This window comes from Ursus maritimus, unplaced genomic scaffold, assembly GCF_017311325.1.
Source record: "Ursus maritimus isolate PB19 unplaced genomic scaffold, ASM1731132v1 scaffold_32, whole genome shotgun sequence".
NCBI lineage: Eukaryota > Metazoa > Chordata > Mammalia > Carnivora > Ursidae > Ursus > Ursus maritimus.
In genome coordinates, this window is record NW_024425786.1 from 26,816,348 (window position 1) to 26,836,896 (window position 20,549).

A 20,549-nucleotide genomic window follows, 5' to 3' on the forward strand; every position below is an offset into this window, starting at 1 on the left:
GGCTCATAGCGGAGGAGCCTGATGTGGGGCTCGATCCCAGAACGCCGGGATCACGCCCTGAGCCGAAGCCAGACGCTTAACCACTGTGCCACCCAGGCGCCCCAGGTCTATGAGTTTTGACAAGGGTATATACCCACGTAACCACAATCAGGACAGAAATTTCGATCAGCCCCAGATCAGCCCCAGAAATTGGCTCATTTCCCTTTGCAGTAAATTCCTACCTCCACCCTTAGGCTCATGCAACCACTGATATGTTTTCTGTCCCCACTAGTTAGTTTGGGCTTTCTTGTATTTCATATAAAATTAATCACATACATATTATTTTCGTTTCTGGTTGCTTTCACTCAACATAATGTTTTCAAGATTCATCCATGGTATTGTGTATACAACAGTAGTTACTCCTTTTTATGACCAAATAGTATGCCATTCTAGAGTTATACCAAAATTTATTCATCCATTCATCTATTGATATTTGTTTTCAGTTCTCAGCTCTTATAAATAAATCTGCTATAAAGGTTTGAAATCCAAAGTTTCTGTGAACGTGTGTTTTAATTTATTTGGGGTGAATACTCAGAAGTATTTATTGCTGGTTACATGGAAGTGTATGTTTAACTTCATAGGAAACTGTGCACAGTACACAAAAGCGGCTATCCCATTCTGCATTTCCACCAGCAGTGCCCGAGAGTCCAGCTGCTCCATGACCTCACCAATACTTGGTGCTCTTGGTCTTTTTATTTTTTGTCATTCTAATGGTATCTCACTGTGATTTAATTTGCATTTTTTGGATGACTAATGAGATTGAATATCTTTTCATGCGTTTATTGGCCAGTCACAGATGTTCTCTGATGAAGTTTATTCAAATCTTTGTCCACTTTTTTTACAACTTTATTAAGGCATAACTGAATATATTTAAAGTGTGCAATTTGACAAATTTTACCATATGCACACACCTACGAAACCCTCATCACCATCAAGATAATGAACGTCTCCATCATTTCCAAAGATTCCTCATGCTCGTTTGTAATCCCTTCTCCCAACTCCCAGCCCCAAGCAACCACTGCTCTGCTTCCAGTCGCCATAGATTAGTCTGCGTCTTCTAGAATCTTATATAAATGGAATCACATTGTATGTACTCTTTTTGTCGGCTTCTTTCACTCAGCAATATTATTTTGTTGGTCCATGTTGCTGTCTCTATCAATAATTGTTCCCTTATGATTGCTGAGTACCGTTCTGTTACATGAATATACCACAATTTGTTTATTCATTCACCAACAGATGGACACTTGGGTTGACTCCAGTTTTTACCTATTATAAATTGAGCTGATATAAATATTCCTCTATACGTCTTTGTATGAACATATCCTTTCATTTCTTTTGTGTAAATATCTACGAGTAGAATGCTGGTCATATGGAAGATATGCCTTTAAATTTTTAAAAACTGCCACATTACTTTCCAAAGTTGTTGTGACATTATATAGTCCCACCACCAGTATAAGAATTCCAGTTGTTCTACGACCTTGCCAGAAACTGGTTTTGGAAGTCTTTTTAAGTTTAGCCATTATTGAAGTGTGTAATGGCATCTTACTGTGGTTTTAATTTGCATTTTCCTAATGATTAATGATGTTAAGTATCTTTTCATGCACTTACTGGACATCTATTGTACAAATTCTTTGCTGGACTATCTGTTCAAATCCTTCACTTTATTATTAGTTTTCTAATTAAGTTACAGGAGCTCTCTATATATTCTAGAAACAAGACCTTTGTTAGGTATTTCATTTGCAAATATGCTTTCCCAGTCTGTAGCTTGCCTTTTTGTTTTTCTTAGTGGTGTCTCTTAAATAGCAAAAGGTTATAATTTTTTAATTCTATCATTTTTTTCTTTTATGGTTAATGCTTTTAGTGATATTATTTAGTTTATTTATTTATTTAGTGACAAAATCACAAGAAGGTTCTCCTGTTTTCTTCTACAAGTTTTATAATTTTAGCTCTTAAATTTAGGTCTATGATCCATTTTGAGCTAATTTTTCTGTATAGTGTAAGAGCCGATGTTCATGTTTTTTCATACAACTATTTAATTGCTCCAGCATCCATTTATTGGAAAGATTATCCTCTTCCCATCAAATTGCCTTGCCACATCAATTAACCATATTTGTGCAGGTTTATTTCTGGACTGTATTCTGTTTCACTGATTTCATCTATCTTTACACTAAAGCACTGCTTTGATTATTGCAGCTTTGTAGTAAGTCTTAAAGTTTGAGAGTTTAAGTCCTTCAACTTTGTTGTTCATTTTCAAGATTGGTTTGACATTCTAGGTCCCAATCCATGAACATGACTTTATCAGTTTCCTAGGAATGCCATAACAAATTACTACAAACAGCGTGGCTTAAAACAAAAGAAACTTACTCTCACGGTTCCAGAAGCTAGATGTGCAGAGCCACAATCCCTCTGAAGGCTTTTGGGGACAACCTTCTCTGCCTCTTCCAACACCCAGACGCTCTTAGCATTTCTTGACTTGTGGCAACTCCCCTGTACTTAAGCTGAAGAATCAGAATTCCCCCACCACAAAATGTTGCCATTGTCACCTCTGCTCAGTTTTTTTGTTTATTTTATTCTTGTTTTTATTTTAGCCTGACTTCCTAGGTGTCACCCTGTATCTGCATAGTTTAGGAGTCAGCCAATGATTTGGGCAGAGGTCACTTAAACACATTAAGCCCATAAAACTTCACCCTCTGTCAATCCACCTGTGTGTTCCTTGGGGAATGCATTCAAAGTTGCAGCCACTTCTCAAGTCTCCCTTGCTTTTTAGCTTTTACCAGGCTCTCTTAGGTATCGTGCACATGCAGGTAGTTTCTCAGTCAGCCAGGGATGTATGGAGAGCTTATCTCAGCCCTTCTATAGCTCTCTTATTTTCAAGATCTTCCCATTAAGTTTCTGGCAGGTTCACCACTCACCCTAACAGGCAGTGCAATCTCAGGTTAGCAAAGCTGTGCATTCTCTCCATTCATTCCCAACTAAGTTTGCCACTTTTAGTTGGCAAAGCCATAAGTTTTCACCCTCTGCCCCAAGTCTGCCGACCCTCTAGAAAAGTTGCTAGTTTTCACGTTCAACCATACACTGGTGAAACTACGTTTCTCGGCACCTGAGCTGGAGTGGAAGTGGACACTGATGGGGGATGCCCCGGGAAGAAGACTACAGACACCCACCGTACTTGCTCAAAGCATTACCAGCTTTTCAAGACAAATGCTTCCCCATTTGCTTCTGCCTCTATTATGTTTTTAGTCGCCTGAAATATGTTTTTGACAATTCTGTCCAGTTTTATACTTATTTTTTCAAGGAGAAAATCAGGGACCCCCTCATGATGCCATAAGTGGAAGTTCTCTCATTTCTATTTTCCCATTTTTAAAAGTGTTCACATTTCTTTTTGAAATTCCTTAATTGTTCACTCACTAAAACCACTTTCCTTTAACTTTCTTTAGTCTTCTGACCATACACTGAAGTCTTTGACTACTAACTACGATATCTGAGTCAAACTGGAGTTGGTTTCCATCGACTATTTTTCCCCCTGAGTATGGGTCACTCCCTCCTGTTCCTTTGCTTGTCTAACAGTTTCTGTTTGAATATTGGACATCTATGTATGGATTTTACTGTGCTTTCTTTGGGGCTGTATACAGTAATTTTTTTTTCAAGTAGGCAAGTAACTTACCTGGACTTAAACTATAGAGTTTGCTTCCCCTGCAATGTGCAGCAACTGATAGCTCTGTGTAATTCTTGCAGCTGCTTGTTTAGCCTGGTCCCCTGCAGGTGTTCTTGTTCAGCCTGATGATTAGGTAAGAATTTTGCCATAGGTTACACTCAGAATTGGGCCTGCTCTCTCTGTACTCTCTTTACTTCATGAGATCACTCCCTAATTTTTCAGCCTTTGACTCTGTACTCTGACTCCCCAAGTCAGTAAAACTTGAGGTTTCTGCCATCTGTGCTACCCATGGTTGAGGAATTCACAGAGCTCACCTGGCATTAGGTTCTGTCTTTCAAAGACAGAACTCTGCCTCTCTGATCTCTGCCTGTTTATTTTACCATGCCCTCTGGATTCTTCCTATGTGGGTGTAGTTTTAATAGAGTTTCTGGTCAGGTTATGGGTTTCACCATCTTCTATGGGTTTTTTTTTTTTTTACTTTCCCTTAAGTTTTCAGGTAATTTTTCTATACTGAACTCTGTTCTTTGGCACCATAAGAAAATAAGACTGAGGTTTTCCACAGCCACTTTCCTCTGCTGTGGGAGTTAGTGAATGCCCTTAGGCAAAATTTTTAAAAAGCTGCAGACTCAAAATTCTTATCACTTCCAGTTGCTGTTTTTCAAGAGTAAGCTCTCCTCTAGTTTCTGTCTGCTTTTGGATCCTTTCCAGTTTCCTTAAATACATTTTTTTTTTTACATATTTTATAATTATTGTCTGTAGGAGGATTCAGGAGACCACTTTACTCTGCCACCATTACTGGAAATTCCTCCTGTGGGATGGATTTTAAAATATTAAGGATCTAATATTTGTGAAGCTGAAATGCATCTGGGACTTGGGGTAAAGAATCTAAGATGACTCCCATGTTTCTAGCTTGACTTGAGGGACTAACTATACTGGTGTCAAAAACTAAGATAGACTACAAAGGAGCAACTTTAAGAAAATAACAGGCAAGTTATGTTTCAGACATACTGAACCTGAGGTACAGCTGAGAAATTCAAATAGAGACCCAGGGTTGGAATCAAGTTCCCAAAGATAGCAGCTGAAGCCATGGGAATAAATAAGCTTGCCCAAGACGAGCAAGTAAGGAAAGGAAACGAGACTTAAAAACAGAATACTTGGGAATAACAATGTTCCTGTAATGAGGAAAAATATCCATTAATTAAAACTGACCCAGAAATAACAGAGATACCAGAACTGGTAGACAAAGGTATTAAAATAATTACTACGATTGTATTCCATATATTCAAGAAGCTACGGGAAAGATTGCATGACTGCATACCTTAAGTAGAGACACAGAAGATATTTTTTTTAAAAGACCCAAATCAGGGGCACCTGGGTGGCTCAGTCAGTTAAGTGTCCAACTTCTGGTTTTGGCTTAGGTCGTGATCTTGAGGTTGTGAGTTCAAGCTCCATGTCAGGCTCTGAGCTCAGTGAGGAGTCTGTTTGAGATTCTTTACCCCTTCTTCTCCCGCCCCCACTGTTCTTCACCCCCCCATACACACTCTCTCTAAAATAAATAAATAAATGAACAAAATCTTAAAAAAAAAAAAAGACCCAAATCAAGCTTCTAGAGATGACTATTATAATGTCTAAGATGAAAAATAACACTGTAGAAATGTTTCTTGAACCATGCTATGATGAAGGTACATTTATCCTGGCTTATGTATAGACACACACATAAAAACACACTGTAAAGATTTACTGGCAGGGTAGACAGTGCAGAAGAAAAGATCAGTAAACTTAAAGACATATCAACAGAAATGATTCAAAATGAAACACACAGAGGAAAAAAAATGAAAAGAAATGAACAAAGCAGCAGGCTTTAGGAGAGAATCCTCTTCCTTGCTTTTCCCATTTTCCAGAGGCCCACCCACTTTCCCTGGCTCATGGTCCCCTTCCTCCATCTTCAAAGGAAGTATGTTGTATTTCTCTGTGTCTGTCTTCCACAGTTACATTGTCTTCTTCCCCTTTTAAGGACCCTTGTGTTTAAACGGGGCCTACCAGAAACTGCAGCATAGTCTTCCTATTTTCAGGTCAGCTGTTTAAGAACCTTAATTCCATCTGCAACCCCAATTCCTCTTTGCTATGTAACTTAACATATTCACAGGTTTCTGAGCGCAGGACATTGACCTCCTTAGGGGGACCATTATTCTGCCTATCACCATGAATAAATCAACAAAAGGAAGTAAAATGGAATAAAATAATACTCAGTTAATTCAAGGGAGAGCATAAAAATAGGGATAAAATGAAAGAAGAACACGTGGGACAAACAAATAGATACTAAGGTGGTAGATTTGAATCCAATCACATCAGTGGTCACATTAAATAGTCTGTACACCCCAATTAATCAGCAGACATTGTCAGATTAGATAAAAAGCAACATCCAACTATATGCAGCCTATAAGAAATCCACTTTAAATACAAAAACACAAATAGGCTAAAAGTAAAAACATGGAAGAAGATACATTACACTAATACTAACCAAAGAAAGCCTGATTGACTATATTAATAGCAGACAAAACAGATTTCAGAGCAAAGAATGTTTTTAAGATTTTTTAAATTTATTTATTCGAAAGAGATAGAGACAGCCAGCGAGAGAGGGAACACAAGCAGGGGGAATGGGAGAGGAAGAAGCAGGCTCATAGCGGAGGAGCCTGACGTGGGGCTCGATCCCATAACGCCGGGATCACGCCCTGAGCCGAAGGCAGACGCTTAACCGCTGTGCCACCCAGGCGCCCCTCAGAGCAAAGAATATTAACAGAGATAAAGAAGATAATTTTAAGATGATAAAAGGGTCAATTCACCAAGAGGACATAACAACCCTAAACATCAACACAGCTAATAAAACTTTCAAAGTACATGAAGAAGAAGCTGTTCTAACAGGAGAAACAGATATATCCCCAAATACAGTGTGATATTTCATCACCTCTCAACTGATAGAAACTAAAGGAAAACAAGGATATAGAAGATCTAAACAAAAGTAACTAATTTGACCTTTTTGACATTTGTAGAACACTCACCCAACAACAATGGCAGGATACACAGTCTTTTCAAATGCACAAGGAACATTTACCAGGATAGACCATTTTCTGAGCCATAAAACTGGTCTCAATGCATTTAAAAGGATTCAAGTAAGGCAAACCATAAGAGACACTGAACTCTAGGAAACAAACTGAGGGTTGCTGGAGGGGAGATGGATGGCGGGATGGGGTAACTGGGTGATGGGCATTAAGGAGGGCCCTTGATGCAATGAGCACTGGCTGTTATATGCAACAGACGAATCACTAAATTCTACCTCTGAAACTAATGAAAAAAATGTTAAGAAAAAAAAAGGATTCAACTCATACAATGTTCACTGGCTACAATGCATTAAGTTACTGATCAATAATACCACAATATTTGGGACCCCCCCCCAAAATATTTGGAAACTACATAACATACTTCTAAATAACCCAAGGATCAACGAAGTAGTCAGAAAGGAAATTTAAAAGTATTATGAATTGAATTGACACAAAATATCCAAATTTGTAGGATGCAGCTAAAACAATACCTAGAAGGAAATTTATAGCACTAAAATGCCTATGTTAGAAAAGAAGTCTCCAATTAATGATTGAGATTAAACCTTAAGAAACTTAGAAAAAGAGCAAATGAAATATAAATTATAAAGAAGAAATGAAATACTAAGATCAAGGCAGAAATCAATAACACAGAAAAGCAATAGAGAAAATGAATGAAACCAAAGTTCCATTAAGAAAATCTAGCTAGTCTGATGAGAGGAGGGGGCTGGGAGGGAAAGAGAACACAAATTACCAATATTAGGAATGAAAGAGGTTCTACAGGTATTACAAGGGCAATAAGGGAATACTGTGAGCAACTTTATGCCGATACATTTGACTACTAGGATAAAATGCACAAATTCCCTGAAAGACACAATCTGCGAAAGCTTACTCAAGCAGAGCTATTATAGATAATCTAAATTGCTATGTATCTATTATACAGTTTGAATTTATCGTTTAAAATTTTCCTACAGAGGTGCCTGGGTGAGTCAGTTGGTTAAGAACACAACTCTTGATTTCGGCCCAGGTCATGATCTCAGGGTCATGAGACAGACTCCACACCCACTGTGGAGCCAACCTAAGATTATCTCTCTGCCCCTCCCTCACTCGTGCTCTCTCTCCAAAAAATAAAATAAAATTAAAATAAAATAAAATAAAATAAAATAAAATAAAAATAAAACAAAATAAAAATTTCCTGCAAAGAACTCCATGTCCAGATAGCTTCACTGGGGAATTATACGGAATATTTAAGGAATAAATAGTACCAATTCTACAGAAACTTTTCCAGAAAATGAAAGAAGAGTAAAAATTTCTCAGCTCATTTTATAAGGCCAGCATTACTTTGATGGTAAAATCACAGGCTAATATCCCTCATGAACATAGATTCAAAATTCATTACAAAATTTTAGTAGATCAAATATAATAATACATAGAAAGGATAATATATCATGACTCAGTGGGGTTTATCTCAGAAATACAAGGTAATTTAACACTCAAAATCAATCAAGTTATTCACCATGGTAACATACTGAAAACAAAAACCCATATGATCATGTCAATAGTTGTAAAAAAAAAAAAAATTGACAAAACCCAGCATTTATTCTTTTTTTTTTTTTAAGATTTTATTTATTTATTTGACAGAAAGACAGCCAGCGAGAGAGGGAACATAGCAGGGGGAGTGGGAGAGGAAGAAGCAGGCTCCCAGCAGAGCAGGGAGCCCGATGCAGGGCTCGATCCCAGGACGCTGGGATCACGCCCTGAGCTGAAGGCAGACGCTTAACGACTGAGCCTCCCAGGAGCCCCCCAGCATTTATTCCTGATACAAATTCACATCAACTAGGAACAGAAAAGTATACTTTCACCACTTTCATGCAACATTGCAGTAGACGTTCTAGCCAGTGCAATAAAGCACCCACATTGGAAAAGAAGAAGTAAAATGGGGGTGCCTGGGTGGCACAGCGGTTAAGCGTCTGCCTTTGGTTCAGGGCGTGATCCTGGCGTTCTGGGATCGAGCCCCACATCGGGCTCCTCTGCTAGGAGCCTGCTTCTTCCTCTCCCACTCCCCCTGCTTGTGTTCCCTCTCTCGCTGGCTGTCTCTATCTCTGTCGAATAAATAAATAAAAATCTTAAAAAAAAAAAAAAGAAGTAAAATGGTATTTATTCACAGACGTGATTATAAATAGAGAAAATCTAATGGAATCTACAAAAAACCTCCTGCAATGAATAAGTGAGTTTACCAAGGTTTCAGGATATAGGATCAATATACAAAAAGTAACTATATTTCTATATACTAGCAACAAACAGAAACTGAAATTTTTTAAAACTGCTTCTTTTGGAGGGCATTTTATTTTTTTAAAAAAAAGATTTTATTTATTTGACAGAGAGAGAGAGAAAGCACAGGCAGAAGGAGCAGGAGAGGGAGAAGCAGGCTCCCCACTGACAGGGAGCCGGATGTGGGGCTCGATCCCAGGACCCCGGGATCACACCCTCAGCCAAAGGCAGACGCTTAACCGACTGAGCCACCCACGCACCCCTTGGAGGGCATTTTAAAAACTGAATTTTTAAAATGCCAATTACAATAGCACCAAAAATATGAAATACTGAGGGATAAATGTGACAAAATATGTGCAAGATCTCTACCCTGAAAGTACAACACATTGCTGAGAGAAATTAAGGATGATGTAAATAAAAGGGAAGATATACTGTATTCACGGATCAGTAGACTCACTATTATTAGGCTATCAATTCTCCCCAAATTGAGCTACAGACCCAACATAATCCCAATCAAAATCCCTGAAGGCTTTTTTTTTTTTTTTAAGATTTTATTTATTTGACAGAGAGAGAGACAGGGAGAGAGGGAACACAAGCAGGCTTCCCGCTGACTGGGGAGCCCAACGTGGGGCTCGATCCCAGGATCCTGGGCTCATGACCTGAGCCGAAGGCAGACGTTTAACGACTGAGCCACCCAGGTACCCCTCCCAGAAGGCTTTTTAGAAATAAATTGACAAGGTGATTCTAAAATTCATATGGAAATATAAAGGACCTAGAATAGTCAAAAAATGTCTGATAACCAAGAACAAAGTTGTAAGATTTACATCATCTGAATAAAAGACTTATTACAAAGCTATACTTATTGGGGCACCTGGGTGGCTCAGTCGGTTAAGCAGCTGCCTTCATCTCAAGTCATGATCCCGGGGTCCTGGGATCGAGCCCCACGTTGGACTCCCTGCTCAGCAGGGAGCCTGCTTCTTCCTCTCCCTCTGCCATTCCCTCTGCTTGTGCCTGCTCCCTCTCTCTCTTTCTCAGATAAATAAATAAAATCTTTACAAAAAAACAAAGCTATCATTATCAAGACAGTACAATGTTAGGGCACCTGGCTGGCTCAGTCGGTAGAGTATATGACTCTTGATCATGGGTCATGAGTTCAAGCCCCCACACTGGCCTTAGAGTTTGCTTTAAAAAAAAAAAAAAAAGACAGTGTTGTGTTGCTATAGACAATATATCAATGTAAACAAAACAATGGAACCAAACAGAGTCCAGAAATAGATTCATACACATATAGTTAACTGATTCTCAATAAAGGTGAAAAGCAAGTCAGTGGAGAAAGGACAGAAAAAATATGGTGTTAGCACAACTGGATATTCATATGGCAAAAAACAAAACAAAACCCTTCCATCCATAGCTCCAACCATGCACAAAAACATCCTGGACCTAAATTTGAAAACTTAAAATTATAAAACTTTTAGAAGAAAAGTTAGGAGAAAACCTTTCTAAAATATAATACCAAAAGCATGACCTATAAAGAAAAAAACTGACAAACTGTCTAGACACCATCAAAAATAATATCTGCTCTTCAAAAGACACTGCCAAGAGAATGGAAAGACAAGCCACAGATTGAGAGATTATTTACAAATCAAATAGTTGATAAATGACTTATATGCAGAGTATATATGTAAGAGGATAACCCAGTTTTTTAAAATGGGGAAAAATATAAACAGACACTTTACCAAAAAATATATGAAAGGCAAGTAAGCACATGAAAAGATGCTCCATATCATTAGTCATGAAGAAAATGCAAAGAAAAACCACAATGAACTACTATTACACACCTATTACAATGTCCCAAACTAGACTCACCATACAAAGTTTTGGTGAGAATTCGGAAGACCTAGAACTTTCATATGTTATTAATGGGAATGTGAAAGGGTACAACTGTTTGGAAAAAACAGTTTGGCAGTTTCTTATAATATTAAATGTATACATATGACCCAGCCATTCCACTCCCAGGTATCCAAGAGAAATTAAAGCATATCCCCATAGGAAGACATTAACACAAATGTTCCTAACAGCTTTATATGTAGCCAAAAATCTAGAAACAATTCAAACATCCGTCAACAGGTGACTAGATACACAAATGATACATCCATGCAGTGGAATACTATCCAGCAATTAAAGGGAACCAACTACATACTATGTAGTATGGGACACACACTACAACAAGGATGAACATCAAAACATGATGCTGAGTGAAAGGAGCCAGACTCAAAGGACTATGTATTACACGGTTCCACCGACACGAAAAGTTCAGACAAGGCAAATTTACAGAGAAAGAACAGATCGGTGGATGCCTGGGGCTGGGAGCAGGAGTAGGGATGGCACAAGGGAAGTTTTTGGGGTGATAGAAATGTTAACAAACTGGATTGTGGTGATAATACACAACTCTATACTTACTAAAATCACTGAATTGTATGCTTAAACGGAGTGAGTTTTATAGTATAGAAATTATACCTCAATAGAGTTGTTAAAGAGTATGTATGATTCCACTTATTTAAAAATTCTAGAAAATCTATAATAAGCTAAAGCAGATTAGTGGTTGCCTAGGGATAAGGGAGGGAGTAGGAAGGACAGATTATAAAGGGACAAGAGGAAACTGGGGGTAATGGATATGTTCATCACCATTTTTGTGGTGAGGGTTTTATAGGTACATATACGTTAAAACAAATCAAATTGTGCACATGTACATACAGTTTATGATATGTCAATTACACTTCAATAAAACTGTTTTTTTGAAGTATGGTCTCCATAGAAGAGCAAGCATTTCGGAGTGGAAAGCAGAGGGAGTAACAAAAGAGCCGCTCATAGAACTAAAAATATATATTTTAATGGCCACAAAATTTCTACTTTCCCCTTATTAGACAAACTGCTTCCATTTTTTAATTAAATAAATAGCATCTCATCATTGTGTGTGAAGCTCTTTCTTTATTTAGGAATCGCTGCTTTAGAAGAGATTCCCAGAAATAGAAGAAGAGTATAAATATGTTTAAGTAAGGCAGGCAGATTTTTATTTTTAAAGAAAGAATTTGTCATTTATTATTATTAATTTTTAAAGAAGCAGGAAGAGGAGATATGGAGCAAATTATTTTACTTCAGAAACTACAAAGTAATAATGAAAATTTGTAGAGGATGATATAGGGTTGAAATCTGGGTGAAATTTCCTTGCACTATTTTTTTCTGACACTTGACAGAAATCATAAAAACCAACCTAATTCCAAACTGAAGTCAAATAATCATGCCCCAGGTGTCTACACCTGTCTCATCTTCAAAGAAGCTTTATTCAGAATGATGCAAGGCTTCTCTACACATTCTCTTTCTCCATCTCGCATTTCTCCCTCCCTCCTTCTCCCGCTTCTTCCTTCTCCCTTCTTCCCAGCTCCACTTGGGGCTGCCCTCTCCTTATCAAGCAAGCCAACCCAGTGATTAATACTATAATTCAAGATGACCCGAAAAACCTCCATCACCAACAACTGTTTTGAGTATCAGGGGCCTACAGGGCCCACACAGGACATTCACCCTTAGCAGGGTCATATCACCGTTCAGGTAGGGGCCCTCCTTGGTACCCAGGTGACTCCTTAATACTAAAGAATGGTTCACAAAAATTGGACTTTCAACACATTTTGATTTGAGACACAATTGTATTAAAGTAAAACAAAAACTACCATTGTCATTAACAAAAATCCTACTACAGTGAAGACCGTGTCTTCCTGCCACAGCAAAGCCAGTGGGGTTTAAAGACACATCCCAACCGGTTCTCAGCAACAGAAGCTGAGGCTGGGGAATAGGGCAGAGTTTATCTTTGCAGTAGTTAGTTACAAAGTTATGACTCCTCATAATCTCCTTGGAGAAACGAAGACCGCCATGAAGTGAGAAAGGGGGAGGGATGACAGGAGTGTTAGATAAGAGAGAGCTGGTTTTGAGACCTTCTTCCCATGGCTCAAGTTGTGCCAGCTAGCAAGGCTCTGTTAACCAATCCACACCAAAACCTTCATCACCTCTTGCTTCCTAAGTTAACAAAGTAGCCAACATTTTCAAATTCATTTCACACAGTAAAGGCCAGATAAGCAGATAAAAGAACCAGAATACTTAGATCAGAGCAGAAAGTGAGCAGTTAATGGGAGGAAAAGTAAGGAAAAGGTATTATAGTTCGGGCACTAATAACTGTGAGAAAGGAACGGTACACTTGCAGGGATTTCTGCACACCCACACACAACAAGGACTCAGGCTGCCCAGTTTTTCTCTTGATGCAATGAGCCAGTCATGTAAGGTTAGAATAGGGGAGTGGAGGGTTGGGGTGGCGGGGGCGTTTAGTGTATATACACGCGCACAGACGGTACCGGGAGTGGAGGGTTGGGGTGGCGGGGGTGTTTAGTGTATATACACGTGCACAGACGGTTCCGGAAGAGCACTGGTCACTGAGGGGTAAGAAAGCCACACAAATTATCCAGGCCAGAGGGCTAGAAGGGGGTCTGGGGCTAAACAATTTTTGGTGAAAGTTATTAGCCTCTCTGCTGCTCAGATGACTGAGAATGAGGATCTGGGGAGAACTAGGCCCCGAGGAATTCCAAATATGTCAGGAAATAATAGAAGAATAAATGAACGCCTGGCAAAAATTTCAGAAGCCTAAAGGATTACAGAGAAGATTTTTTAAAAACAAAAACAAAGTGATCAAGCAAAAAACCCTGAAAACCAAACCAAAAACATGGATGACGGGAAACAGAACTGCTTGAGTTTCTGTCCCAGGTTATGCAAGGCTCTTCTCTGTCACTGCCTACACCCCGCACCTCTATCTGCTGGTAAGACGTAAGCTCCAGTTTTAGGTAGAGTCAGCATAAGAATTTTCCTCAGTAAAAAAGGCAGCAGAGAGGTGCCCAAAGCCTCGACTCTTTTAGCCTCTCGGGCTTCTGTCCCACAGAAAGGCACGGGCTTATAGGGGTGGAAATGCTGTGGTTCTCTGGAAACGGAGAGATGGTGGTGGCAAAGAAAGGAGCACCTTAGCCCTCCTAAAGCCAAGCCCTATATGTGGGGGACACCTCACTGCACCTTCATTTCCTGAGCTCAGAGAATAGTCCTCCTCCTTTCACAAAGCTGGGCTGGCAGCCATTTATTGCCAGTGGCTGACCTGCAACAAGCCTTCATGCTTCCCCTGCCAGTAATTCAGAGGTTCGCAGCACAGGAAGGATACAGTATTTAAATGAAGCAGTACAAGCCTCTGTTTCTTCCAGCTGATAAAAGGGAATAAATTGGTGACATTCCTTTCCATTTCTGGAATGGCAAAAGGTTCATAATACCTGCTCTTAGATACAATATGTGTATGTTTCCAAAGGAATAAAGAATGCTACTGATGACCCAATGCCTTTGCAGGATTGCAGGCATCTCAGGCAAGACAAGAGCAATTTAGAATACGATCTCTTACCTCTTTGGATGCAGTGCAGCTTGACCTACCTTAGTGCAAACAGTACAGACTAGAAACCAGTACTGCTAGCCAGCCATCCCTAATTAGAGAAGATCTGCAGTGTATACACTTCCTTCCCTTTCCCTAGTGCATTAAGCAGAAGCTTGAACTGCAAGTCCTCTCCTAAAAGAAATGCCTACCAGTTCATTATTCTGAACGCACAGGTGGTTCTACCACCCTTACAGAGCTATCCATGGCCTTCAGGATAAGAATCAAGCTCCTCGAAGTGGCATATAAGGTCAAACGTACTTTGTCTGGAACTGAAGACTTCACTTTGCCCTATTTTTTAACAGTGCTTGCAGTTCTTAGCAAGGGACGCCAATCTACATGCCTCTGTGCAACACTGCACAAAGGCCCCCTCTCACTCTTGGGGCTTGTCATTCAAGTTCAACGTTCCTCCCTCCATGTTCACCCACTCTCCCTGTGAGACCGTAAAACTCCAGATCCTGTTCACCAGCAGCAATTTATTGCCACTGTCCACTGCAAGTGAACAAGAAGAAAAAGAACTCCCCAGGCCACACAGCCCCAGGATCCTCCTTGCAGGGTACACCTGAATTCTCTAAGGCCCAAATTTGAGTTTTCACCATCTTCCAGGACACTGTCAGGCCTACATAAACCATATTTCTCATTTTACTGGTCTATTTCTCATTTTATTGATCATGACTATCTGCAAGTATGCTGGAGCTGGCTCATCTGGGCTGGCTGTGTCCATGTCTCCCAACTCTCTATTCAGTGATTCACGTTGGCAGCTCCAAACCGGTCACAGTGGTTTTACCTACACCATGGAAACTGGCCATGTCTACAACTCAGGACTTGTTTTTGGTTTTTTTTTTTGGGGGGGGGGGATACCCAATAGTTAAACATTTACTACACCACAATGTTTTCCCTAAGTGACTTATACTTCCTCTCTTGTGAGACCTTTCTTTTCTTTCTCACCCAAAATTCCATTAAATCACCTTGAATTTGTCTTCCATGATCAAAAGTCACCTAGATGCTCAGTCATTTCATGTTTTGTTCCCTATTCCTCCTGTAGGACAGGCTACAGAATTTGCAAGATACAGTGCATATGAAAATGTGGGGTACCTTGTTCAAAAAGTATTAAGAATTTCAAGACAATGGGGGCGCCTGGGTGGCTCAGTCAGTTAAGCATCTGCTTTCGGCTCAGGTCATGATCCTAGAGTCCTGGGATCGAGCCCTGCATCAGGCTCCCTGCTCAGCGGAGAGCCTGCTTCTCCCTCTGCCCCTCACCCCGCTCATGTTTGCTTGCTCTCTCTTACTCTCTCGCTCAAATAATAAATAAATTTGAAAAATCTTAAAAAAAAAAAAAAAGAATTTCAAGACAATGACAGCAGAGCATTAAACTGAGAAAAGGACCTTTCTAAGTGTCTGGACTTGTACAACTGCACAGGTGCCACGCCCATAAAGTGGTCCCCAATCCCCTATTCTTAACTGTGAGCATGCCCTTCCCTGAGGATACTATTTCCCATGTATCTCCGCAATATGAGGGCTCCTTACTCTCCCATACTTCAGGATTGAAGGTGGGTTCGTATTTTATTTGCTCCCCTCCCCAATGCACTTTGCCGACCATTCCTCTTCTAGCTTTTCTGTAAAACCTCTCCCCTCTGCCATCTTGGTGCACTTCAACTCTCACCACGACTGTCCTCTCCCCACTGCTTCCCTCCTCCTCCTGCTCTGCTGAGGGCTTTGACATCTAGCTCTCAAAATTCCTCTTTACCCCAAGTCCCTGCCTAAAGAGTAATAGGGTTAAGAGGACAGACTCTGGATAGAATCAGACTGCCTGGGTTCAAGTCCTGGTACTACCATATACTAGTTATTGTTGCCTTGGCCATGCTCCTTAACCTCTCTTTTCCTGAGTTTCCTCGTTTATAAAATAGAGATGGTTAATAGTACTTCATAGGGTTTCTTGTATGGAAGTGTTAAAACATGTCAAGGGTTCAGAATGGTACCTGGCACATAGTGAGTGCTCACTCAGTAAACATTAGCTATTGCTATTGCTATCATCATCATCATCATTAAAGTCTTTCTCCATGTCTACGTGGAAAATTCATGTAACATGTATTTTGAGCTTCCTGAGTTCTTTGGGCTCCTTGTCTCCAATCAATTCCTACTCTACTCTGCCTCAGCAACCCTCCTCCATAGCTACACCTAGATCCTATAATCACCAGAACTTCTCCACCAACAAAAACTTAAATGCAAATATCCCATCCCCTGATGACTACTTCCAGTCTTCCAGAACACACATTTATTTGTGCCGCCGATGTCTGCCTCCCATGATGGAACCTCTGATTGCCAAACTCCTCTATCATATCTCTGTCAGCCCCTCCTACATCTTCTTGTAGTCTCTCCTTAATCCACTCTCTTGACAATAACTTCAATTTCCACACCCCGATTTCTTCCTGCACAAGACTGGCGAAGTTCCAAGCTTGGGTAAATCAAACTAGCAGCCCTTTCTTGACAGGGCTGCTGAGAGCTACTGTGGAGACTCACACGACTGCAGAGGTCACTACCACTGTGATAAATGTGTAATCTCCCTCATCAGTGCTACCACCAATCTATTTCCTTACTTGCTCGGCCATTTCCTACCCTTCACGATGGCTATTTCAGATCTTTATCACTCTCTCCAAACCTCTGATTTTCCTGCCCACTACCTACCTGTGCCCACTCCACCTACCTCTGCTTCTACTCTCAGGAAATGATCTACCCCACTTCAGAAGAACAGGCATGTGACTAGAACGACCACAATTTCCTCCTACCAAACCTATAAACCCACCTTAGCTACACCTATATTTACCCATTTCTTCCTTCCTATCATGACGAAGATGTCTCTCCTCCTGCTTCAGGCTAATGTCAGTCCTCTGTGTGCTGGATTATAACCCGCTTGCCCTGGAAGGCAGTGGTTCTCAATGTGTGCGTCTCAGACCAGCAGCACTGGCACACTCCAGGAACTTGTTGCAAATGCAAATTCTCAGGCCCCGCTCCAGACCTACTAAATCAGAAACTCTGGAATTGGGGCCCAGCAATCTGTTTGTAACAAGGCCTCCAGGTGATTCTGATGGGTGCTAAAGTTTGAGAACACTGCTCTAAGGAATTATTTGTTGTCTACCCCCTTTCCTGTATCTTCAGGGTAATGGTTCCCTTGCCTGAAGAGCCTCCTATCTAATTCCTCCACATACATTCTTGCCCCTCTCCAATCTATTCACCACACAGCAACATATCTGATCAAGTTATCCCCTGCTTAAAATTCTTTAATGACTTCTCACTGATCTGAAGATAAAGACCAATGTCTTAAGAAGGCCTTAAGGCTCTCCACAGCTCACAAGCCTCCTCTTTCACCTCTGGCTCACTTTGTTGAATAAGACCAGCCTCTCTCAACTTCCTGATCTTGCCATGCTCTAGGGCACCCAACAAACTTTTGAAACTGTTCTCTCTCTGACTAAAATACTCTGCCTGCTTCTTTTCCAAACTCTTTCTACATCAAGTCTCAACTTATACTTTCTTTACTTAGGGTACCTAACCTTACCCTTTAGTCTCAATGAGGTCCCTGTTAGATGCTCTGATATAACTCTGCACTTATCCTCTCAAGCCCACATCAAACTTACAATTATTTAATTATTATAAATGTATTGTCTGTTTTCCTCGCCAGAGCATAAGCTCCGTTGGTGCAGAAATCATGTCTACCTTGTTTACTATAATATCCCTAGTGTTTAGCTTTGAATAATACCTTGCAGATAGTAACTGTGCAATAAATATCTGCGAACAGACTGAGCCTTTCCATACACTGTGCCTCTGTCCAGATGTTTTTTACTACCTTTAATCTCCCAGTGAAATCTGACATATCCTTTGAGAAATAAATTAAAGATGGTTGCCAGAGGGGAGGTGGGTGGGAGGGATGGGGGAAATGGATGAAGAGGATTAAGAGTACCCTTATCTTGATGAACACTGAGTAATATATGGAACTGCCGAATCACTATACTGTATACCTGAAACTAATCTAACACTGTATGTCATCTACACTGGGCTTAAAATTTCAAAAAACAAGATTATAATCTGGTGTAGGTAATAAGCACTTAAAGAGAAAAAAGAAATACATTACAGGTTTCTGTGAAGTCTTCCCTACACACACACCACCTGCCTGCTCAAGTGAATCACCTCCTCTTTTCTGTTCCTACTAAATTGTGTACATAACTCTACTAATGCAATAATTACACACTACTGTAAATACCTACCTTTGTGTCTGAGTCTCCACTAGCCTGTCAACTCCCTGAGGGCACGGACCACATCTTGTTCACCTTTGTATCTCTAGTGCTTAGAAAAGGACCTCACGTCGACAAGAGATGTCTAAATGTTTATGGGCGTATTAAACCTAAGACTATGTCTCTAATATTGCACTGAAAGGGTTTTTCCCTAATATTAAATCTGGGTTCCAATTCTAGGTTTCTTATTCATTAGCTGCACGATCAAACTGTTTAACCTCTTTGGACCTCGGTTTCCTCACTAGGGAAATGGGGCTAATAATACCAACTTGGAAATACTGCTATGGAAATTAAACCAAATGACACCGTATAACAATTAGCACACAGAGTGCCTGGCATGTAGTAGCCTCCCCACTCTGGCTTCAACTTGACAGAGACAACTAGGACAAAACAAATACAAAAATAAGTCACAGCAATCAAGGGAGGCTGAGCACAGAATGACTCATTCCTTTTAATCATTTGCCTAGGAAGATCAACAATGAAGAAACATAATAAGCAGAATAAAATCTACTGGTGGTAACCCCCTTGGCATATAAAGCTTGGTAAGAACTCACCCCAGAGACGTCTTGGCTAATGGCCACATCTGGCTCCCTAGCTCAGTAGGTCAGGTCTTAGTCTGTGGTGCCAGGAATGGCTACTTTGACTGGAACAGAAACTACCCCATAAGGAATGCGTTTACACGTGGGAGATGGGGAAGAGGGAGGAGAGCTTGAGTGTAACCACATCTATCAAGTGTTTTGCAATCTGGCAGAAAATACTGTGGAATCATTAGTGAAGACAGACACCACACAACTGTACTTACCTGTAGCCAAGAACCACCTTAGACTAGATAACGAGCAGATTTCTGCTTTTACTGAAACGATGGTCAGACTTGCATGCAGTGAACATCTCTGAGGTCCAATTATGCTTGTACATCTGGGCAGCACCCACAAAGATGACACCAGGCAGCTTTATACAGACACTCCTCAGCACAGAGTGCTGCCCACAAGCACCAGCTTCACTGCTCATGTGTGCCAAATGTAAAAGCAGATTTAACAGTTTCTCTGCTCCTTATTCATAATGTGCTTACCTCTGCAGAACCACTGGTGTTCAGATAACCTACTTCCTTGGAGTCATTCATTTCAGAACGCTGTGTCACTATATGTGTAGTTACTTCTTCGCTGGGACTCTCTCTCTTCCAAAGCTTCCTAGGTAAGCTCTGATGGTCACTGGAAGATACAGTGGGTCTGAGTGGAGCTCTGGGTGGACTCTGTCTCCTCCAAGATGTCCTGCTCCAACCTAGCCCCAGAATATGTGGTACATCATCTTCAGGTGGAAAGCCCAAATCATCTGCAGTTTGGAATTTTTTTAAAAACACCAGCATGGAATTAGAAGAGTCTGTCCTAAAAGTGCGACAGCTCTGGGGCCTGCTGCAGTCGGCCTGAATACACATCCCTTCTAACCACCAAAAGGCATGGCAGGCAGGGTCCTGGCAGCAGGCAGCCCAGCACAACTGGAGAGAGGGGGTTCCTTCAAGAAGCCGGAGGTGATTTTCTCCCCCAGATCTCAGGCCAACTCCAAATTCTGTCTTCGCCTGCTGGCACCTGCTCTCACTGGCATCTAAAAACAAGGAATGAAAACATTTTAAGATGTAACAAAAACAGACTACTGCTCTGTAAAGAGCCCTGAACACCAACATTTAAGGCTATTTTGAAGAC

The 20,549-nt window shown here is 40.5% G+C and overlaps 1 protein-coding gene across 5 annotated transcripts in view; it reads right to left on the reverse strand.

Moving 5' to 3' along the window:
* KIAA0319L (KIAA0319 like) overlaps positions 1-20,549 on the reverse strand; it is an 88,822-nt gene that overhangs the window by 39,460 nt on the left and 28,813 nt on the right. For all 5 annotated transcript variants that reach the window (XM_040619242.1, XM_040619244.1, XM_040619243.1 and 2 more), the window contains one exon: positions 19,922-20,451. In XM_040619242.1, coding sequence (XP_040475176.1) covers positions 19,922-20,451 — 530 coding nt within the window. The remainder of the gene's footprint in view (positions 1-19,921; positions 20,452-20,549) is intronic.